General features: G+C 33.8%; 4 protein-coding genes across 4 annotated transcripts; 2 read left to right on the top strand and 2 right to left on the bottom strand.

Annotated features, from left to right (window-relative positions):
- The first annotated feature begins 4,993 nt into the window (after positions 1 to 4,993).
- On the top strand, positions 4,994 to 5,871 carry LOC118055194 (protein NETWORKED 3A). The gene is made up of 2 exons (XM_035067012.2): positions 4,994 to 5,133; positions 5,564 to 5,871. Exons 1-2 carry the CDS (start codon positions 5,043 to 5,045, stop codon positions 5,869 to 5,871), a joined length of 399 nt encoding a protein of 132 aa, XP_034922903.1. The 5' UTR covers positions 4,994 to 5,042.
- Positions 5,872 to 5,979: 108 nt separating this feature from the next.
- Positions 5,980 to 9,460, bottom strand: LOC118055193 (pentatricopeptide repeat-containing protein At3g26782, mitochondrial-like). The gene is given in 3 exon segments (XM_035067011.2): positions 5,980 to 8,072; positions 8,306 to 8,734; positions 8,736 to 9,460. Coding segments are annotated over 3 exon segments (2,001 nt in total). The 5' UTR covers positions 9,264 to 9,460; the 3' UTR covers positions 5,980 to 7,028.
- A 7,919-nt stretch (positions 9,461 to 17,379) lies between these two features.
- Positions 17,380 to 18,077, bottom strand: LOC118055391 (uncharacterized). The gene is made up of 2 exons (XM_073407275.1): positions 17,485 to 18,077; positions 17,380 to 17,392 (listed from the first exon to the last, which is right to left on the bottom strand). Exons 1-2 carry the CDS (start codon positions 18,075 to 18,077, stop codon positions 17,380 to 17,382), a joined length of 606 nt encoding a protein of 201 aa, XP_073263376.1.
- Positions 18,078 to 19,371: 1,294 nt separating this feature from the next.
- On the top strand, positions 19,372 to 21,130 carry LOC118055195 (probable glucan endo-1,3-beta-glucosidase A6). The gene is made up of 2 exons (XM_035067013.2): positions 19,372 to 20,653; positions 21,093 to 21,130. The coding sequence occupies exons 1-2, from the start codon at positions 19,441 to 19,443 to the stop codon at positions 21,128 to 21,130; spliced, it is 1,251 nt and encodes a 416-aa protein (XP_034922904.1). The 5' UTR covers positions 19,372 to 19,440.
- Positions 21,131 to 24,818: the final 3,688 nt, after the last annotated feature.

Raw genomic sequence — 24,818 nt, 5'->3', positions numbered from 1 at the left:
AGAAACAACATGCTGACATATCCGTACAAATCACAGGTGCAGATTATAGTGGCATCAATGGCACTGCATAACTATATTCGAAGGACGTCACAAGAAGATGTTGCATTTACAAAATATGATCGCAATCCTAATTTTATTCCTGAAGATTTTTTAATCGATGTTGTATCGTGTTCACAAAGTTAATGGAACCAAAGGCCTTCTCGAATGAATTATGTTCGTGATGGAATAACATATAGTTCAATGGGATGAATGGAGGACAACAATAATGTAACATTCATATTTTTTTATGTATTAAAAAAAAATTCCTCATAAATTCTACTCACAACTTCACAAAATTCACACATGTCCTTCTTGGTAATTTTATTACCAGAAGCACTTAAAAAACATCTTAACCAAACACATATAAATTTTTTTTAGAAAAATTTAATTTTAACCATAATTGTAACCAAACACATATTTAATTAAAAGAACCATAAGAAAAAGTGATTTTTTAAAAAGTACTTTTTACAAACCGCAATCACAAAAGCCATTATTTTTCCAAACACACCATTAAAGACCCTCTGATAATAAGCTCAATGACATTAAACAAGATATTATGATAAATAAAAGAAAAACTTTAAGTTCTAAGAAAAAAAGTGTTTATTCTTGTTTTGGTATGATAAATGCTTTATAAAATAAAGTATGAATGTTTAGAGAAAAGAAATTATGAACCCTCTTACCTATATGGTTAGAAAGGTATTTATAACCCCTGAACTTGATTGTTTTTATGCAGTAGAGGGGCTAGAGAGTCATTTTCTCTTAATGACATTAATAAGGATAAAAATATCTTACATATTATTAATAAGAAACAAATATCTCTTATATATCATCAATGAAAGATGAATATCTATTACACATCATTAATGAGATGAAAATGTGGTAAGCATTTGGAAGACCTTTTATATAACTATAGATGTAGGGAGACAATTATTTCTTACATGAATAGTTCGTATTAGAAGTCTTTAGAATGAATAAAAGAAACTTTATAACCTTAATATGGGTCTATAACGACCCTTCGACTAATTAGGCTTGGCACATAGCAAAGCCTGAAGGAGATGGGTCTAACAATTTGCCAGACCTATATTCACATTTATGTAAAAATTTATAACAAAATGTTCCCTCTCTAGTTATGAAAGTTGTTTTTTCCTCATCATCGGGATGTATGAGGATTTGATGATATCCAGAATTGGCATTCAATGAGCTTAAGTACTCAAATTCAGTTATAGAGCCCACCAATTTGTCAATCTTTAGGAAAGGAAAACTATCATTTGGATAGGTTAGTGAAGCCTCCACACATTCTCCATTTGCCAATTTTTTTCTTGACCATTATCATATTTGCTAGCTAAGAAGGGTACATCATTTCCATAATAAAACCAGTAGTCAAAAGCTTATCCACCTTATGTGTTATTTTTTTTTATATATCTTTCACCCCTAAAATTCCTTTTCTTCTAGTGGACCAGGTGAATAATTAGGTTTGTATTTAACTGATGAGTGGAAATTTCAGGACTGATTTCTAAAATATAAAAGGTGCCCATTGCAAAATTAGATCTTTGGATATGGAGGAGCTCTATTAGTGATTGTTATTATATTGGTGTTAGGGTGGAACCTACTTTCATGTCTACTTGTTTATTTTCTCTCAAAGGGACATCCCTCAATTCTTCAGCAACTTCAATTCTAACCTTTACCTTTTTTTTTTTAGGGAACCTTACTGGTCCAGTATTAAAGCATTTTCACCATTTAGACAAGTAAATGCACATTGCCTTGAGGTTATCTAATTCCCTTGAACTATAGGCACTCCCTTTTAAGTTAAGAATTTCAACTCTAAGTATCTGGTGCTGACAACAAAATTGATCTGATATAAAAAAGGTCTATTTAGAATAATGTTGAAGGTCAAAGCCATATAAATGACCATGAAGGTTTGCTAGAGAGAGACACACTTAGGGGGAGTGTCAACAATAATTGGGATTTTTAGGGCACCTTTTACTAGTACACTCGAGTATTTTATCCCAACAAGAGGAGTCTTTATTGGGTTTAGTCTTAAAGGGGATATCCCTATCTGTGCCATCACTTTATAGGAAAGGATGTTGACTGCACTGCCATCATCCACCAACACTCAATTGACTTGATGGTTAGAAAGGATTATGGAGATGACTAGGACATTCTCATGTGGGAAAGTTACTCCCTCTCCATCTACTAAGGTAAGAAAGATGGGTTTGTGTCATTGGTTAAGAAGATGAGAAATTGTAAGGACTTATTTTCCAAACTTTTTCTTTCTCGTGTTAGAATCACCCTTTGTTGAGGTGCCACCTAGGATCATATTAATTTTGAGTAGTGTTGCTGTGGATGGACTAGAATATTCCTTACTTTGCTTAGGATGTAAATCCTTTTTCAAGAACTACGAGGAAATAACTTTTAGTTGTCAATCTCTCGATTTTTTTTTTCCAAAACATAACATTTTTGTGTCATATTCTTTATCCCTATAAATTAAAGTATGAATGCTTAGAGAAAAAAAATTATGAACCATCTTACCAAGGTGGTTTAACGGTATTTATAAACTTGATCTTGTCTTTTTGATGGAGTTGATGGGTTGGAGAGTTGTTTTTGTAAACCCGAGAAAAACAATCAAAGGTTGGATTAAATTAATATACTGTTTTTTCGGTTAACATGAGATTGTTGTCTTTATCCTGAAACGGGGGATGTTACACATTTCTCCTGATGGTATTAACAAGGGATAAAAATCTCCAACACATCATTTATGAAGGACGAATATCTCTTATGCATAATTAATGAAATGAGAATATAATATGTCTTTGGGAGATCTTTTATACACACATAGATGTAGGGAAACAATTAATCCCGACATGAATAATTTATGTTATGGGTCTTAAGAATGAATAAACAAAGCCTTATAACTTTAACATGGGTCTTTAACAACCCTCAAACCAATTGGGCTTTACACATAGCCAAGCCTAATAGAGGTGGGTCTAGCAGCTCACCAGACCCATGTTCGTTTAGATTCAGCATATGGCCAAATCCAAGCATGTTGGATCTACCAACTTGCTAAACCCGTGTTTACTTGAGCTCAATAAATGGGCGAATCCAAGTATAGTGGGTCTGGTAGCTTGCCAAACCAATACTTACTTGGGCTCATCTTGTGGCTAAAACCAATAATGTTGGCTTAACATGTGGATGAGCTCAAGTATGTTGAGTCTAGTAGCTCGTTAGACCTACATTTATTTGGATTTATCATGTGACCGAACCCAAGTATGTAGGGTATGACAGCTTGCCAGACTCACTTGTTAATGGGTTAGAATTATGTTATTACACCTTTTTATACATGGTTTAAGGCTTTTTCACAAAGCATATAAAATACTCATCAATATTATCATTGGTTTTTGAGTAAAATAAAAGGATAAATATTCATCCAATTTACTCATATTGGGTACAAGTTTAGGGCAAGGAAGTTTTTTCAAGAAGGTGAACGTCTAATATCGTGAAAAATAGGAGTAAAGAAAATGTTAGGGGCAGGGATATGAGTAAAATAAAAGGATAAATATGATTTTTTAGTTCTGTGTATTTTTCTCTTTTTAAAATTTGATACCAAGTATATATATATATATATATAGAAGATCAGTTAGAAATATGGTGGGTTGAAACGTCTTGATTATAATTTTAAAAGTGTTTAATTAATTAATACATATTTAGATTTTATATGAGTTTTACTAAAAAAATAAAATTTTAATTAGAAAAAAACTATAAAGTATGATTTTTTTTAAATTTCAATTATAAAAAACTATATCAAAGTGAAGCACACACCGAAACATGAAGATTGTAAAATGGCTTGATTATACAGAAATAGAGCATAGTTTGGGTCTTTTCTCAAAAGTCACGGCTCTTCCCTGAATGAAAAAGCCTCTCCCTCGCTTCCCCATTTTGCAATAAAGCAAGCTTCGTTAACAGCCGGGACTTTTCCCCATCTCCAGTTCCAATTTCAACTCGATAATTGTATATTTTATTTTTTAAGAATTAGACCAAGCCATGGCTAATGGGAAGAACCCGTCAAAGATCATATCAGCTTTGTTTTATTTTTATATTTTAAAAAATATTAAGAATTTTTTTATTTTATTTTTTCTTTGCTTTAAGTTAATAATTTTTAGTGTTTTTAAATTATTTTGATGTGCCCGATATAAAAAAAATAATTAAAAAAATATTATTTTGATTCATTTCTGAATAAAAAGACATTTTAAAAAGCAACTGCAACCACACTTCCAAACAAACTTTTAAAAAAAAATGCATTAATTATTTTAAAATCTCATTTTAATTTTATATTAAATTCATTATTACCTATAATTTTTCGATTTCTATCAAACATTTTAATATTTTATCTCTTAAAACTTCTTACACCAGTTACCACTTTACTTCTATTAGGACTTTCCAAGTTAGAATCCACAAATTGTGTTTTCTTATAGTATTTCATTAATTTTCAAAATACTAAATGTCCATGGACTATTAACCAATCATGTTTTCATCAAGGCAATTAACATGATACAAGACAACATAAATATATATAAAAATAAATCATATGAATTAGGATCCCAATCAAGGAATCCCATTAATCATCAACAATTGTTCATTTGGCAGAATACCATGATGGTCGGCCAGCATAAAATATAAATTGAACGAGGACTTGTACATGGATGCCTACCCAGAGGAGAACACCAACAAGCCTACCAGAGCTAAGTTTCAAACGTTGAAATTAAAGTACTTTTTGAAAACTAGGGCATGAAGAGAGGAGCAAATCAAGCCCGCATTATTGGAATATTATTATTACCTTATTAAAGATGGATTTATATCGGGTGCAAAGAAGATGCGTTTCGCAAGTGAGAATAAATTTACATACAAGGCAACATTATGTATTTTTCAAGATTCTTAACGTCCATCCTTTGTTTTTTTGCCTGTTCTTAAAGCCTAGAGAGAGAGTAGCTTGAGAACTCATCTGTCCAATGGAAATCATCGAGGCTTCTTCGTGTTCTCTGGCTCCAGGTGATCGTGACAGCCCCCGACATTCTCAATGGCTTCAGAAAACTCTATCAGGTTTGCCCTCACTTGGCTTAATTTTCACCAGTTATGCTATATTTGAATTCATTTCTTGTTCTAAACTTTGGTAGAAACCACAAGTAGGGAACGAGTGGCACATGACAAGTTCAAAACTATAGATATTAACCCAGGAAACCTGAAAGCTTATATGCAAATATATAATGATGGTTCATGACACATTTTTTTTAATGCTCAAATGAATGCTTCAAATACTCTGTAACATTTCCTGGCCATGTTGTTTGGAGTTGTGACTAGAACCACTGAATCAATGTTCTTGCCTTGGTAACACAAATGCACAGCAAAAATGTTACTTCTTGACATTCACTGCTATTTACTTTCCATTAAAAAAATGAAGAAGAAGAAGAAGACGTTTCCTGCTATGGAAAGGTTTTCTTAGCCTCTTGGTATGCTTTTCTCGTTATTGCAGACATGAACGAGAGAATGAAAGCCATGATGACCCTCTTGGAAGAAGATGGCGATTCTTTAGATAGAGTTGTCAGTCATTCCAAAAGAAGGCTGGAGCTTGTTCAAATGCTAGAAGAGTTCAACAGATCTTATCGCTATTTAGCTGAAACATGTGACAGGTTGAGGTCTAAATTCCTTGTCAAAGATTCAGGTCCTGCACCTTTGTATTCCACAATTGACAGTAACAAGGATACACCGATAGAAAGCTCTGATAATTCTAACTTGGAGATTTTAGATTCCCTTCTCAATAATGTTGTTGGAAGATCCTGAGGATCAAATGTGACAGCACTCACTTCGACGATGAATACCTGGACAAACTAGTGGATGACCTGATGTTGACTGAAGAATGCAAGATGAAATTAAAAGCGAAACGTGAAATTGGAGAAAATCAAATGGATAAGAAAGGCAGAGATTTTTTCCGAGTAGAAAGTATCAGTACGAATATGAGTGATTATGGCGAAGTTCAGGCTGCTGCAAGAGACTTCTCAGAGGGTAGTGGTTACGCGTGGGACAATACATGGTGTGAACTCAAGTTTCAAATCACAAACCTTATGGAGGAAAATCTGCAGCAGCAGGCCGATTTAGCTAGGAGAAACATTGAAAAGAAACTGGTAATTGATAAGCTCCGGCTACAGCTAGAACATTTGAAGGCTGAGAACAGGTCCGTCCAGGGTTGCGTCAGCTGTTCAAAAGACGGAGAGAAGCGCAACTCATTGCAGAGAAGAGGACTACTCTCGGGTAAGTTTTTTGGAGGAGGTTGTACATGAATTGTCATTTGACTCATTTTCCCTGCTTAAGCAAATGCTATAAATCACACATCTTGTAGAGCTTAAAGGAGCAAAAATTTTTCCCAATTACTTGTCATGTCTCTTATGTAATTCATAATATGTTCTTGTTCAAAGGGTAATCTTTGTGCTGCAACAGACTGCTTCCTTGTGTCGTGATTCTGTGCCTCAAGGTCCTAGACTGTATCTCTATAAATAAAACATCCTTTCAGCAATAATCACATAAAAGAAATACATTTGGCTTCACCCACCTGGAACCATTTTTTTTCTTGGAACTTCTCTCAGATTCGTAGTTAGGAAATCAGCTACCTGCTTGGATGCTTGAGTGCCTTTTGATTGAACAATTAGAGGTTATTGCATATCTGACTTACAGAGTCGAATTATCAAAGACTGTTGTTTGGGAATACTATTTCATCAGAGAAGTTGCGGCACCATGGTAACTACAATCTCCTAATGGCAATAAATTTTTTAAATAAATTCTGTGCCTCAAGGTCCTACACTGCATCTATATAAATAAAACATCCTTTCAGCTATTATGGAGGAAAATCTCCTAATAGCAATAACCTCATTGTTCAGGTCAAAAGCAACGGTTAGCTTTCCCTTAGCAGTGCCACAGCCTTGTTCGTCTCATGTATAGATCTGTTACCAATAATCTCCACATGAACACAAACCATCCTTGAAGTGATGAAATCTCTTTGCGTCTCTCACTATAATTTCTCTATTAACAATCTTGGAAATCAGCTTAATAACAGTATGGCAGTCACCACAAACCCGAAGATTCTTAATAACATGAATAATTGAACCAGGAAATGAGTTCATGACTCCAAAAGCGACAGCCAATTTCTCACTATGAACTCGCACAATCATTTCTTTCTCCTCTTCATCAACATCATGAAGAACCGATGCCATATTAGGAACATAGCCAGCTTCTTGCAGCTTCACAGAGAGTTCCTCCAAATACTTGTAGATCTTCTCATGTTGAGGATGCTCTTTATCTCCAACCAAGAATACATGCACCCTACCTTTGAGTTCAACCAAACTGTATCCCGGTGGTTTAACTAGTCCACGATCTTTCACAAGTATTCTCATCCTTTCAACATCTTTCCATCTTCCAGCATCTGCATATATGTTTGCAAGTAAGACATAATACCCACAATTACTTGGGTCTAGTTTAAACAGTTCCCTCGCAGAAATCTCTGCAAGCTCCACGTCCTTGTGAATTCTACAAGCTGCAAGAAGAGAGCCCCATAGTACAAAATCACGCCTCACCTTCATACTCTTTATCAAGTTGTACGCCTCTTTGATATAACCAGCACGCCCAAGAAGATCAACCATGCAACCATAGTGCTCAACCCCTGGTTCTAAATTATATTCATGACTCATGGCATTAAACCAACGCCAGCCCTCGTCTAAAAAACCAGCATGGCTACAAGCAGCCAGAACTGAAATAAAAGTTATATAATTTGGTTTGACCCCAGCCCATATCATCTGATAAAAAACATCCAAAGCTTCTCTTGCAAAACCATGCATTCCATAACCAGCAATCATAGCAGTCCATGACCTCACATTCTTCTTCTTCATGCCATCAAATGCATTTCTTGCCATTTCAGCTTGCCCACATTTGCAATACATATCTATAATTGAGGTGGCCATAATCACATTATTCACATAACCCATCTTTATAACCTGTTACAAAAGATAGATAAATGATAAATTATGCATTTGAACCAAACAAAACATCATTCAAGACAGTCAGACATATCATAAGCAGATGGGATAACTATAATTCGATGCAGAAATGCTGACATCACCATGCATTTACCTCAATTATAATACACCAAGTTGGCTAAACGTTAGTCTCACAGCAAAGACCTGATACATGGAACGAACTATTCTAGTAGGAAAAGAAAACCAAGTACCTGATCATGTAAACACATCCCCACACGCAGAGCGCCCTCATGTGCACAAGCTAGCAACAAAGTGGACAAAGTCACCTCATTGTATTTACCACCACCAGCCTTTAACATCCCATGAAAAACTTCAAAAGCATCCGTCGATAACCCATTTTGGGCATACACAGCAATCATAGAATTCCAAGAAACAACATCCTTCTCAGCCATGTCATCGAACACCTTTCTAGACAAACTCACTTCACCACACTTTGCATACGCATCCAACAAAGTATTCTCAACTCCCATCACTTTATCCAACCCGACCTTTATAGCAACCCCATGAACTCCCTCACTGACTGCTTTATTAGAAACACGAGAACAAGCCGATAAAACAGAAATCATAGCAACAGAATCAACAGAAGTTCCAACCTCTTCACCATTTCCTTCACTCTTTCAAACAAAAAAACTCCTTAAAACCATTTAACGCTTCATGGGCATCATCATTTTGAACATACCCGGTGATTAAAGAAGTCCAAGTAACAATATTTCTTCGAGGAATTTCATCGAACAGTACTCTTGCATTACTTAACTTCCCGCATTTTGAGTACATATCAATCAAAGCTGATGATACAAAAACGTCAGATTCAAACCCAAAAACAAGAGCTTGTTGGTGGGCTTGTTTTCCGGAGTTAAGATCAAACAAAGCCGAACATGATTTGATTGCGCAAGGGAAAGTTGAGCGGTTTGGTTTTATATCGAGCTTTCGCATCCAAGAGAAAGCACGGAGAGACTCGCACGAGTCACCTCCGCGAGCCAACTCGGCAATAAGCGAGTTCCAGGAGTAGACATCGGTCCTGTCGAAGTATTTGTTGAACAAGGTAGTTAGGTTAGTGTTGGTTGCTGCTGCTGTTGTTGAAAAGTGGTTTTTATGGATTTTGAATGAGATTGTAAGTAGCTGAAGTGAAATGGTATATGGAATCTTCATCCCTTCATTTCTCTGCTTGATCTTTGAGCTCCTTTGCTCTGTTTGCTTTTGCTTCTTTTCTGTCTGGGTTCCTTTGCTCTGTTTGCTTGTGCTTCTTTTCTGTTTAAAGCTTCAAGGATTTTGGAGGGAAATGCTTGGCTTGTAGTTTTTGGAAATGCTAGAGTAGGCCCGTTCATATCGAATTAGGTTTGGAGTCAATCTATGAGTCCGTTTGGCATTGCGGTAGCTGTTGTGGTTATGGTTTAAAAAAAGTTGTTTTATAAAAAGTAATTTTAGTTGAGTTTGGTTTGAAAAAATAGGTGTTTGGTTAAAACTGTGGTTGAAATTGAAGTTGAAAAAAAAAATAGTTTAATGTGTTTGGTTAAAAATGCTTTTAAAATTGAAGTTATAAAATTATTTTAAAAAATATATATTAGTACTTATTATTTTTTTAATTTAAATATTATAGATTTAATTATTGCTATTTTATCATGAAATAAATCATACTTTATATAAAATATTTTTTAATTATTCCATGAAACTATTTATAATTTCATTACGTACGAAATATATCAAACAAAAACTATAGTTTTTATAATATTTTTAGCATGTAATAAAATTAGATAAAATATTATCAGATATAAATTTTACTCTAAACTAATTTATTTTTTTTAAAATGTTAAAAAAACAACACACTAAAAAAAATAACACACACTAAAAAAAAAAAAAAAAAAAAAAAAAAAGAAGCAGGCAAGTGAACAGTGCAGTTACCTGCACTGTTCACTTGAACAGTACACACAAAAAGCATGAAATGGCTGCTTCCCGTTTTTTGCGTTAGAAACGCAAAATTTTGTGGGGCCCAGTGAACAATAAAGTGATTTTTTTGTTAACCAAACGGCTACGCGCTGCGTTTTCAATAAAACGCAGCCGCAGCCGCAGAGCCAAACGGGCTCTATATGTAATCATAATGACAGTTCTTGGATTTCGAATGTAATTATAATAGACTTGGATGTTGTTTAATGAATCATGTTTTGTTCTTGCCTCAATACTGAAATCAAAGTCTTCTCTTTTTTTTTCTTCTTCTTTTTCTATCTTTTCAAAATAAAAAACAAAGATTCGTCACCTGTTCATCAATCTCTTTAAAATCAACAACAATAATTTATTACATATTTGGGTTTTTCTGAAATTTACATGTAAAGTCGTTGTTTTGTGTTTTTTTTCTTATTAACTCTCATCCTTTGTGATATCAGAAATAAAAACAGCTCCATATTGTTTTTTATGGCATAGTAAGAACAACCTAAAAATTGCTTAGAAACAACGGAGAAAGTATTGCCAAGCAGGTAATCTATTTTTTTTTATCTTCACAAATCCTTAACTTATCGTTATAATTATACTAAATTGAAGCTTGGGGTATTTCTGATTAATTAATTTACTTCATATTTTAAGTTTTTTGAGCTATTTCTTTAACATACCATTCCTGCAACAACTAATAGTAGAGTGATGCAAAATTATCTCTTAGATTGCTAATTTGAGGTTTAATTTTTTTTATTTTGCAATTTACTTAACAAAAACATTGCATTTGAGAACAAAATATGTATACAATTAATTACCTCCACCATATGCCTATAATGAAACATGAAAGAGAAGTATAAATCATAATAAAATTGATCAATTATTTTAAGAGTTTGCAAGTTCAATAAAAAACTTAGTATGAAAACCACTCAATCACACAAAGAGAAACAAATCATACAATATACGACAACTTTAGAGAAAATTGCATAAGCTAAGAAATAATGTTAACAATTGGTTTATATAAGTAGAAAGTTAACCCTAATTTGATTTAATGAACTCAAACTTGATAAATAAACCTTAACACATTAAAAGTCCAAAATAACAAAAATAATAAAATAAAATCTAATCAAGATAAACCCTTAAATATCGCATGCCCTAAAATAAACTAATAAATAAATAAATAATATCTCAACTAATTAAAACAAAACCAAAGTTGAATTTCATAATCGATTCCAATATCGATATCATTAGTCATCACCACATAAATGACTAATCAGAAGTTTGTTGATACCATTCATCTAGGTATCATTAGCTTCCACTACCTCGGACAACTAATCAAAGTCAAGTGAATGTAGATGTCAATGTAATCATATTGACATCATTAGTCCTCATTACCCGAGATGGCTAATCAAGTTTTAGTTTATGCTGACACTAGTGTAACTTTATTGGTATCGTTAGCTTCAATACTCGGAGTGTCTAATCAAGTCATCTTTGACATTTCTCTTTTATATCAACGTAACCACATTGATATCATTAGCTTTTCAATTTTGAAACAGCTAATCACATTCAAGCAAAAGATGGAGTTCCAAAAGTCTCAATCACTAGCATACAATGAAACTACATAAAAAGTATGAGTTAATAAATAAAAATTACAAAACTATAGCCTCCTAATTAGTACTTAAAAGTGCATACTTATCAAGGTTTTATATCATCATTTTGCACTTAAAGTATCAATAACTCCTTAACTAAAGTATGTTTTATAATAACAAGTCTAATACTATAAAATACCCTAATATATGGTAAATGTTCATCTTAAATGCAGGTCTATCACATAAATCAAAGTATTGATTGATGAATTCAACTACTGAAATTTATAAAGAAAAAGAGAGGGTGAAACTTGGAAAAAAGATGTTGGTGCAGTCCAAACTGGAACACTATTCGGTAATTGGGTCATATCTCGAGTTATAGATGTCCAAATGACCTCAAATTTTTACACAAATTCAGTAAGACATAGGCCTACAACTTTCATTTGGACATCAAGATCTAAGAAGGCCGTTTTCAAGTCCAAATTATAGCAACAACGGAGAAGTCCGAATCTGTCCTGCAGCTCAGACACTGTTCAGTGTTCAGCCCATATCTTGAGTTCTAGAAGTCCAAATGACCTCATCTTTTTTTTTTTCTGGAAAGCTAAGAGAATTTCTTAGAACTTTCATTTGGACATCTGGACCCCGTTCTGATGCTAGCATTTTTGTTTTATTAAGACAAGAAGATAAGGATTTTCACCAAATCAAAAGTTGGCCACCCACTCAACAATTAGTCATCAAATCAATAATTCTAAATTTTGGCCTATAAAAGGAGGCATTTGCCATGTATTTGGGGGCTTGGTTGTTCAGATCAAGTTCATGCTCTTTATTTCTCTTTTTATATTTTTTGTAATTCTTAAGTTTTGCTTTCATTAATTTCTTGTTTATGCTTTTCATTTCCTTTCCTTTCCTTAGTTAACTTGTATTTTATTTATGTTCTTGTTTTGTTTATTTATGTTTTTCTTCTTTATTATGTTTAGCTAAGTTTATTATGTCAAGGTGAAAATGTTACACTAATGGTGTAAGAACAAGTATGATGTAAACTCAACATGGACCTTAATGTTTAATATTAACATGTCTTATTTTTTTATCTTACTAATTCTTAATACCTTGCTTGTTAAATGGTTAATCTAAATTTGTGTTATATAATACTTGGTACAACAAATGTTTGGCACTCTCATAGCCCAACCGTATGGTATTACCTACACCTGGGCTATGAAAGGTACTTGATTTGTTGTTAACATCAGTTAACATCATGAATTCCTAACAATATTTAAAAGTTTGGTGTTATGTAAATAAGATAATTAATATGATCATGTTAATAATTTATGATGAGCTATTAATGACAAATCATCCGACTGGAACCTCCTTCGTGTGTGGTTTCCAAATTGAGTAATAAGAGTTTATACTATACTTGTTTGAAATACCATTAGTGGATCCTCTAACCTTGACATTTGTCTTTATCATTGTTTAATCCTTACATTAATCTTTCATCTCAAAGTTCTCATTAATTTCTTTCTCCTCTTCTTTTTATTGTTATTATTATTATTATTACTAATATTATTACTATTATTAGTATTATTATTATTAGTATTATTATTATTATTATTTACATTCTTGTTATTTTATGTACGTTAAGTATGCTCTGTGTTTGATCAAGGATCCTGATATTGTTGGTCTTGCCTTGTTCATTCGCATCAGAAATCTGTTTATATTATATAATATATCTCTTTGATCTTTTCATAAACTCAGTATATAGGATGGAAACCTGTGACCCGATCTTTTAGATTATTCTCAGGTATAACAACGCCACGTACTGAGTATTATTATTATTATTATTGTTGTTGTTGTTGTTGTTGTTATTTTTGTTATTTTTGTTATGACTGTTAGATCAACATCACGGGATAGACAGTGACTCGTTTAATCTCGCCGGCATGGTTTTGTTGCCCTTATTTATAAGAACCTTTTGTTTTTCTCGACTGTCTTTTTGTGCATAGGTGTTCTGCGTCATTTATAGATTCTTTACCATGCGCTTGGGAAAACAATAGGATTAACACGTTTATAGAATTCAAATGGAAGAGATTTTCATGAAACTTACTCAATTATCATACAACTATAATAAAATAAATGATTAACATTTTTATTGAACTTGAAACAGAATAAAAGAGACGGCTCCATCCTCTTATTTTTGTTTTTTGAATAGAGAGATTTATGAACTGGGATTTTAAAGAAAACATGAAGCGAAAAATAAAGAAGAACAAAATACTGAATTCTTGTGTGTAATTCTATTGCAGCGGAGAAATATATATACATCAGGAAGTTCTATAATTAAGGAGAAGAATCAGCTACATTGACTACGATCTGCCTAATTTACATGTATTGATAAGGCAACACAATATTAGAATATATCTTGAAGATACACATTATCTGACAATCAACCATATTTTCAAGATCAACCATATCTTTCAAGATCCCCCTCAAGGTGGAGCATGAAGATTCTGAATGCCCAACTTGTGGAGAAGGAAGTGAAAACGATCACGTCCCAACGCTTTAGTTAGGATATCTGCTAACTGAAAGTGTGTTGAAACATATTGTGTGGCAATGAGGCCAGATTGTAAGTGCTCACAAATAAAGTGGCAGTCGATCTCTATATGCTTAGTGCGTTCATGAAACACAGGATTAGCAGCAATGTGTAAAGCAGATTGATTATCACAGTACAAAAACATAGGTTGAGAATGAGGCACGGAGAGATCAGCAAGCAGACTATGTAACCATATCAGTTCACTGGTGGTGGCAGCCATAGAGCGATATTCGGATTCAGCAGATGAACGTGACACTGTGGGTTGTTTCTTGGACTTCCACGATATAGGAGCATCACCAAGAAAGATGTAATAACCAGTAACCGATCGTCGAGTCATGGGACAGCTTGCCCATTCGGCATCACAATAAGCTTTGATCTGAAAATCACTGTTGGATGGAAAGAAAAGGCCTTGACCAGGAGAACTCTTTAAATAGCGAAGAACATAATAGGCAGCATCAAGATGTGGCTGACACGGTTTGTGCATGAATTGACTGAGAAGTTGCACTGCATAAGTGACATCTGGTCGAGAAATTGTGAGATAAATAAGACGTCCAATTGACTCGGATCTGGTAAAGGTTCTCCACAGTCTGAAGACAGGTGATGCTGTTGAGGAATGGGAAAAGTAGTTGGCTTACTGCCAGCCATACCAGTCTCTTTAATAAATCAAGAGTATATTTGCGTTGACAAAGAGATATTTCTTGAGGAGAACGAGCCAACTCTAAGCCAAGAAAATACTTAAGTGTGCCGAGGTCTTTGATGGAAAAACATGTACTGAGGTAATGTTTGAGTTGCTGAATCTGCAAAAAAATCATTTCCAGCAATAACTATGTCATCGACATAGACAAGGAGAGCCAGGAAAGTTGTACCTTTAATCAGAGTAAAGAGTGAATGATCATTTGAGGATTGTGTGAAGCCATATTTTCTTAAGGACCGAGAGAACTTTTCGAACCATTGACGAGGTGCCTGCTTCAGTTCGTATAAGGATTTATGGAGCCTGTATACCCGATTGTCACCTGATGGCAGATAGCCTGGGGGAGGAATCATATAAACTTCTTCATGCAATTCTCCATGAAGGAATGCATTGTTTACATCTAGTTGATGTAATTCCCAATTCTTAGCAGCAGTAACAGCCATCAAGCATCTGACAGTGGTCAATTTTGCAACCGGTGCAAATGTTTCAGTATAATCCAGTCCTTTAATCTGTGTGTATCCTTGAGCTACTAAACGAGCTTTATAGCATTCAATGGAACCATCTGACTTGTATTTCAGTTTGTATATCCAACGGGAACCAACTGGTTTCTTCTCTGAAGGTAATGACACTAAACTCCAAGTTTGATTCTGCTCTAGTGCAGAAATTTCTTGTTTCATTGCTTCACACCATTGCTGGTCTGTTACAGCTTGGGAAAAGGTTTTAGGTTCACTCACAACAGAAATATTAGCCAAGAATACTTGATGAGATGGAGCAAAACGAGCATAAGACAAATGACATGCTATGGGATAAAGTATACCTGAAGAAACTGTATTAGATGTGGGCTGTGATGACTTATCTATTCCAGGAAGCTGCCACACATAATCATCAAGATGAGAAGAAACTCGTCGAGGTCTTTGAGATCGTGAAGTGTTCAAGGGGACAACCTGATGATCAGAATTGATACTAGCAGGTAGTGCAGCTTCAGCATCCAGATTGTCTGGAGGATTTTGAATTTGTGGACTAAAATCCGAGAATATGGTGTCTGATGTCTCAAAGGAGTCAAACACAAGCAAATGAACAACTACATTTGATTCTTTTGAAGGATTATGAGATTGAAACGGGAATTTGTTTTCATAGAAAACAACATCGCGAGATGTAAAAATTTTGTGTGATTCCATGTCACAAACTTTGTATCCATTTTTCCCCATAGGATAACCGATGAAAACACAAGTCTTAGATCAGGGAGCAAATTTATCATTGGATCGATTCTTATCATGCACATAACACAAACAGCCAAAAACACGTAAATGTGAGTAAGATGGGGTTTTTGAAAACAATATCTCATAAGGACTTTTACCAGACAATTTAAGAGTGGGAGTGTAATTTATCAAGTAAGCTGCAGTCATGACACATTCACCCCAAAATTTAATTAGTAAATTGGCTTGGAATCGGAGAGCTCGAGCAACCTCTAACAGGTGACGATGCTTCCGCTCTACTATTCCATTTTGTTGTGGGGTATCAACACAGGACGTTTAGTGTGAAATACCATTTTGAGAAAAGAATTTGAACATATGACCAGCAGTAAATTCCAGACCGTTATCACTCCTAACTATTTTGATACTCCGATTAAATTGAGTATTAATCAAAGCATGAAATTGAATAAAGTATTTTTGTGCTTCTGACTTGTGTTTGAGAAGATAAACCCAGGTGCATCTAGAACAATCATCTACAATGGTAAGAAAATAATGAGCACCTAACGTAGATGGTGTTTTATATGGTCCCCAAATGTCGTAATGGACCATATCGAAAGGAAAATCAAATTTATTATTGCTTAAAGGAAAAACATTTCGAGTTTGTTTAGCTCGATGACACACATCGCAACAATTGTTTGAATTTTTAAAAGACACACTAGACAATTCTAGAATTAGGGATAAACGATCAAATGAGAGATGCCCTAACCGCTCATGCCACAAGTTGGAAGAAGAAGGAAGTGATGCTGCTGCGACAAAAGGCAAATGCAGTCCATGGAAGTAGTATAAGCCATCACGTAATTCACCCATTCCAATCAGCTTCTTCGATTTGAGGTCCTGTAAGACACAAAAGGATCGAAAAAATATGACTGAACATTGTAGGGATTTTGTCAACCTGCTTATTGAAAGGAGATTACATTTGAAAGATGGTATATAAAGAACATGATTTAAAGTCATGTTTGACAGTTGGATCTGACCAACAAAATGCACAGGGACAGACGTTCCATTCGGTAGTTTAACAGGTAAATAATGAGAAAGTGTTTTTGTATCAGATACAGCAAGTGCATCACATGTGAGATGTTCAGAAGCACCACTGTCTAGAATCCAATCTGTAGTATCAGATGAGTGAGTGACCTTACCAACAAAGTTTGCTAAATTCTGATTAGTAGAGGGCAGTAGGGACATGAGATGTTCATACTGTTCTTGAGTGAGATTAAAACCTGAAGGATATCCAACAAGCTTAAAACATTTGTCTTTGGAATGTCCAGGTTTATCACAATATGAACATCCGAATTTGATTGTCTCTCCTCTTTGATGTTCTTCAGCAAAATCCCTTGCTGGAAACCTGAAAGGTTTGACAGTAAATGTTGCTGCCTCTGTTGGCTGATCACGGCCAATTAAAGCAATGGCCAGTTGTTTCTCTTCTTTGGTTACAAACGCATAAGCCTTGTTGATTGAAGGAAAGGGTTCCATGTTTAGTATTTGGGACCCAATGATTCCATATTGGTCATTCAATCCCATGAGAAACTGATGCACCTTTTCTGTTTCCCTCTCTGCCCAGATTTCTTTTCCAGCACCACATGAGCATGTAGAGACAGTAGAGTAGGCTGACAATTCATCCCACAGACCTTTTAATTTGGTGTAGTAGACTGCTATAGTAAGATCCTTCTGTTGTGCTAAACAAATCTCTCTTTTCAATTCATGAATACGTGGAACATTTCCTTGAGAGAAACGTTCCTGCAATTCTCCCCACATTTCATATGTTGAATCTACATAGGCAACACTATCGTGCAATTCTGAAGCTAAGGCATTAAAGATCCAAGAGATTACCATTGAGTTGCATTTTTCCCAGACCTGAATTTCTTTGTTATCCTCCTCTGGTTTGAGTAAAGAGCCATCAACAAAACTCAACTTGTTTTTAGCTCGTAAAGCATTCATCATGGCACGCCTATGTCGGATAATTGTCTCCTTTCAGAAGACAAGAAACAAGAACTGCTCCTGGATTATCAGAGGAGTTCAAGAAATAAGGTGAAGAAGAGTCATGTTCAAACATCGATCTTGATGCTGAATTTTTAAATGTGCTGGAGAGAATTTCTCCACTCATGATGAGTGATTTTAGAAAGCAAGGATCAGTATTTGCTCTGATATCATGAATAAAACATGAAGCGGAAAATAAAGAAGAACAAAATATTGAATTCTTATGTGTAATTCTATTGCAGCAGAGAAATATATATACAGCAGAAAGTTCTATAATTAAGGAGAAGAATCAGCTACATTGACTACGATCTGCCTAATTTACAGGTATTGATAAGGCAACACAATATTAGAATATATCTTGAAGATACACATTATCTTGAGAATCAACCATATCTTCAAGATTTATTGAACTTGAAACAGAATAAAAGAGACAGTTCCATCCTCTTATTTTTGTTTTTTGAATAGAGAGATTTATGAACTGGGATTTTAATTCATGTAAATACAAATTGTATAATAGAAGCAAGAATTTCCAGGAAGATTTCATTTCTACGCACTCATGTTTGCACCACAAGCACCCATTGTGTGTCTAATTCTTATAATTTAAGCAGACGTGCGAAAGGCATGTTGTTTCAAAGAAATCATCTGTATGCCCACACAAGGGCTATGAGTTTTATAAATCATTTCACTCAACAGAAACAGGAAAGTCCCTCACCTTTGCACCTTTGAACTGGCACAAAAACATGAGAAAACATACAGAATCTAACAAGGCCCTGCACCTACTTGCTTTCACTACATTAAAAGATACTGTCTTCAACAGTCATGTCTGTTTTTGTTCCTTGTTTATTTGGCTTACTGAAGACACTAGAATCTTGAAGTTTCTTTATCCAGGTCCATGCAAAGATTGCTGGTGAGGAAAAGAAAACTTCTTGTAATGGGGATTGAACTAACATCCACCTACACACTTCTTCAGAACCTTTAAAATCATAGCCAGCACTAGCACAATCCATTCAGTTCGAACTTCAAGAGTTCTTATAGAAGTTCCAAAAGAGCTCTGTAATGGGAAAACACACTACAGGAAACAAAATGACAACAAAAATGTGTGGTGTTGCTCTCCTTTTCTTCTCTCTTCTTGTTCTCTCAGGTAAGTTTTCTACCACCAATATGTTACTTTCAGTTTTCTAGTTTTTTTTTTTTTTTTTTCCGACTAATTTCACTATCTTTCACTTTGACAGATGCGATTACTTTAAGGAAGATTGGGGTTAACTATGGCCGCTTTGGGAACAACTTGCCATCTGCATATCAATCCATAGAAATTCTTAGATCCATGAAAGCTGGCAGTGTAAAGCTCTATGATGCCAACCCTGAAATCCTGAGACTCTTGGCAAGAACCAATATCCGTGTGTCTATCATGGTTAGCAATGATGAGATCATCAACATTGCTGCCAATCAGACCACAGCAAACAAATGGGTTGAAGACAATGTCCTCCGCTACTACCCTGACACCATAATCCGAACCATTCTCGTTGGCAATGAAGTTCTCAGCTATTCTTCAGATGCAGGAAAACAGATTTGGAATCATCTTGTGCCTGCAATGCGCAGAATTAAGATCTCTCTCAGAGCTCAGGATATTCGTAACATCAAAGTAGGTACTCCACTGGCCATGGACGTTCTGCAAACATCATTTCCGCCATCAAATGGGACTTTCCGGTCTGATATCTCAACGTCAGTGATGGTGCCACTGCTAAACTTCTTAAGTAGTACCAAGTCATTTTTCTTCATTGATGCCTACCCTTATTTCCCATGGTCTGCAAATCCCATCAACATAAGCCTCAATTTTGCACTGTTTGAATCAAATATCAAATACACAGACCCTGGTACTGGCTTAGTCTACACCAACCTCCTAGACCAAATGCTTGACTCCCTTGTTTTTGCCATGACCAGACTTGGATATCCCGATGTCCGGCTCTCAATAGCTGAAACCGGCTGGCCCAATGCAGGCGATATTGATGAAGCTGGAGCTAACATTAAAAATGCAGCTACTTACAACCGGAATCTTGTTAGAAAGATGACTGCTAGTAACCCAACCGGCACCCCAGCCAGACCAGGTGCCCTCATACCAACATTTATCTTTGCATTGTACGATGAGAACCGAAAGACCGGCCCTGGGACAGAGCGGCACTGGGGCTTGTTGCATCCAAATGGGACATCAATATATCAAATTGATTTGACAGGGAAGAGAGCATCATCAGACTATGAAACCCTACCTCCAGCACAAAATAACGTGCCTTATAAAGGCAAACTATGGTGCATAGCAGCACCAGAGGTCAATCTGACAGAGTTGGAAAGGGCATTAACGTCTGCATGCAATCAAGGAAATGGGACCTGTGACTCCTTGACCCCAGGGAAGGAATGTTATGAGCCACTGTCAGTAACTTGGCATGCCAGTTATGCATTTAGCTCGTACTGGGCTAAGTTCAGGAGCCAGGGTGCCAATTGCTACTTCAATGGACTTGCTCAGCAGACCACCAGCAATCCAAGTGAGTTGCATGATTTTGAGTGATGGGTTTGAGGACCACGAACAGTTCTCAAACACATTAATACCAGCATAAATATTAACTGTCCTGTGATTTTGTTTTCATGTGCTATTGCTTTATTTACAGAGTAATTTAGTTATTTAAACCAGAGAAAACTAAAGAGAATCAGTTTATTTGGAAAAAAATTAAATTTTATTTTATTATTTTCTATGCTTTATTTTTTTTTTCATATCATTTGATGTGCTATGTTAAAAATAAATTTTAAAAAATAAATAAATAATATATTATTTTAATATACTTTTAAATAAAAAAAAATTTTAAAAACAAAAAAAAATTGATATCTGCTATACATTTCTTATTTGCAAAAGCACGTTGCAAATTTGCGATATGAAAGGTTCACCTTGTTAACTTCTTCTTTTCTTTCTGATGATTTTTTGAGCAGGTCGAGGATCGTGCCAGTTCCCCAGTGTGACTATTTGAAGACAATTTAAGCTTCTGTAAGCAGTATAGGAACATGAAGCTGATTTAATCAAGTTTTATTTCAGAACTCTCAGTTTTAGCTGATATTTATGACAAATATATATATATATATATATATATATATATATATATATATATATATATATATATATATATATATATATATAACGCAGGAGAGTATGTTTCTGACCTCAAAAGAAAACAGTGAGCTCTATATAACATCATTCAAGGAATGGTTTAAAACATGTTTTCTCGTCTCTATCTACTTTATCATGGGATGATTAGTCATCTACAAAGTGGGTGACTTTTGGACATCAACTTTAAAACGTTTATTTACTCCCAGTGCATTACATCACAATTTTGGGACCATATGAATTCATCCTGTCCATTTGATGACAACTAGGAAAAAAAAAAAAAACCATCAATAATGAAATAATGCAGGTAACTATATGTTAATTTCAAAACAAAATTTTGATTCATCTAAAGCACTAAACTCAATAACTAGCAGCCTGCATCTTAACTCTCCAACCATATAACCTCGATTACAAAGCTAGGCAACGTCTTATAAAGAAAAAAATCTTGGTTTAGCAGCAGCAATGGCAGAACAGAGAGAGGGCATAGAGCCAAACCGGAAGAAATAAACCTCCCTGCAAAACGAAGAAACCAAAGCAGCCAGCTTAGCACCGGGGATTGGGTGGCCGGTATAAATTACCTTGTATTTAATTTTATTAAATAAATAAGAATGATGAGACTTGAATTCTTAATTACTAGATCATCAAGGTTCTGATACCATATCAAAGAACCATCTCAACCTAATAGCTTAAGATTTTAGATGAAATTCTAAAATATAATTTATATTATTCTCTAGACATCAATAAAATAACATACTGAACAACTTTCTAGAACTCTTTTAAATTAATTTTGTTTTTGTTTTTGTCATTTAATATTGATTTATTCGATAATTAAACTTTATGATTTTATTCAATTTGCTTTCAAATACAGGTACCCTAATATCTTGATTGGGTAGAGATTTTGCATCTTGATCCAGGAAGGCTCAGATCGAGTTTTTTTTAATTTTTTTTAATTATATATTTTTAAAAATTTTTGTCCTTCAATATTTTATTTACTAGAGATTGAGCTTCAAATTTCTTCCTTTTATTATTTTATGTGGAGTTATCATGTTTTCATTTGATTTATTAAGAATTGGTCTTCAAATTTTTTTTTTTATATTTATTTATAAGAAATTATCTCAGTCTTATATCCAAGGGCGGAGCTAGGAATTTTTTTTATTCTAGGCTATAATATAAATATACATAAATTATTTTTTAAGATCAATTATTAACTTGTATATATAAATTTATGAAATTAATAATAAAGTTTCAACCCAAATACATAATATAAAATATAAATAAAATAAAATTTAAAGTATATAAAATTGAAAATAAAAATAAAATACAATATCAAAGTTGCACCTTTCGATGTTTTGTAGAATAAAATTCATCTATAATCGAATCCGAATCAATATCTTCAACAAGCTCTCGTTCAATGGAAATCATTATAAAATACATTAAGAACTACTCTTTTATTTTATTGCGAAGCACAGTTTTAACATGTTTTATAGTTAAAAATGTCCGCTCTGTAGTGGCAGTGCAGGCAAAGTCAAAACAAGATAAATCAACTTGTCAATCAAATGATAGTGTTGTGACTTATTTGTTTTAGCAAATCCTCGACATAATTTAGAAATGATAGACATTAGGGGTGAGCAAAAAAACCGAAAAAACAATTAAATCGAGAAAATAAAAAAAATAACTGAAAAAACTGAATCATAAAAAAACTTATTAAACCGATTAAAATTTTGAAAAAATTGACTAGTTCGGTTTCACTTTTATAAGCTTAAAACCGAAAAAACTGAGCCAAACCGGAAAAATCGAGCCTACAGATTTGAATCAATTTTTGTTCTAAAAAACCAAACCGAACCAAAATTGTTTTGATTTGAACAAGTTTTGGTTCGGTTTAGGTTTTTTTCAAAAAAAATTTTATTGGTTTGGTTACTTTTTTTTATAAAAACCAAACCGAAAATGATCACTCCTAGTAGACATATTCTAAAAGCTCTTATGATGAATCACATCAATCTGATAATGCTCTAGCTAAAATCTTAAATAATACATTTCTTGTTCATTGAAATCTTCAGGATAAAATTTCTCAGCAAGCTTGGAAATAACATCATCTTTAAATGATTTAAAGTTGTCCTTAAGTTCTAAAGTAGAGCTAGGTATAATTTATATTTTTTTTATTTGAATTATTTTATAGAATTGAAATTTGTTTTCAATTTCATACCCATGTAATTTTTAAATTTATTAGATTTGATTCTCATTTTTTTATTCTCATTTATTTTATTTGATTTTTTTTTTGTGATTTTATCCTCCATATTTTATTGTTATGTTTTAACCTCGACAAGTTTTAAAATTGATATATATATATATATATATATATATATATTATTTCTTACTTTAACATGATTTGAGCTTCTTGGTTGAGCCTGATTTTAGAATTTAACGAATTGAGAATTTGGGACATTAATTTAAGTTTTAGGTGATTTGTCTGAGTTTATTTTTTAAATTCATGTTTTTTATTCCAGTTTCATCATTTAATATTTAATTTAATTTGTTTTTTTTAAGTGCGGGAAAAAACTCAAAAATTAAGTTGTTTTTTTTAAAAGTTTACTATGCAAGATAATTGAAATTTTTGTTAAAAATAATTTAGTGGTCGGTAAAAAAAAAATGATAGAACTCCATTTTTATTTCCTAGCTTTTGTTCTTGAAAATATGCTTCTTTAGTAACTGTGGATTTTATTTTTTTTTACCACCTGGGCTACAGCCCTCCTCAGCCCTCTAAGTACCTCCGCCATTGCTTATATCCATGATCATGAAGTTTACAAGGTTGACATGATTTAACTGATGTTTTTTTTTTTTAGTTTTGCTTTTTAATATTGAATTGTTTGATTATCCGGGTAGAATTAATGTTTTTTTTTATCTATTTTATTGTTATTATATTTTTTTAATTATACTATTTAAATTATCAATAAAATGAATAACTCGAATATTTTTTATAGTATTTTTCCCCACGCAGGTATCGTGAGCCACAAATCCAAGGCATTAATTATTTGTTTTTATTACAAAGAACAGACCGTGACGAATCTTCTAATCATATCTCGTGTTTATCTAGTAGAAGACCGTGAGGCGTGAGGGGTTCTCCGTCATCGGACATGTGGCAGCGCGACCAATTAAAGCAACTGATTATTTTACTCATTTCTAGAAATCTGACCCTGGCCTTTCCACATCCACGTCATCTGGCCCCTAAAGACACAGCATCAGCATGTAACGCTAATTTGTTTATGGCACACATTATACTATAAGATAATAGACACACACATTTTCCCCTGTGGTCGCGTTTATTTTGATTTCTTGTCTCTTCTTGGCTAAACTATATTTTAGTTGTCATCCATTTATCAGCCTTCCACTTCGATCCTTTTTGTTTAATGTTCTCTCTAATACTTATGTTAAATTATAGTTTTTTAAATCTCGGTATTTCTTAAACAAGAGATTATTGTATGCCTGTTTATTTGATTTTTGAAACCAGATCACATGAGTTTGAATTATATTGTGTCAAAATACATGTAAAATTAAAT

The sequence above is a fragment of the Populus alba genome, chromosome 1 (assembly GCF_005239225.2).
Source record: "Populus alba chromosome 1, ASM523922v2, whole genome shotgun sequence".
Taxonomy (NCBI): domain Eukaryota; kingdom Viridiplantae; phylum Streptophyta; class Magnoliopsida; order Malpighiales; family Salicaceae; genus Populus; species Populus alba.
The sequence above is the reverse complement of the archived record's forward strand: the minus strand, read 5'-3'. Positions and strand labels throughout refer to the sequence as shown.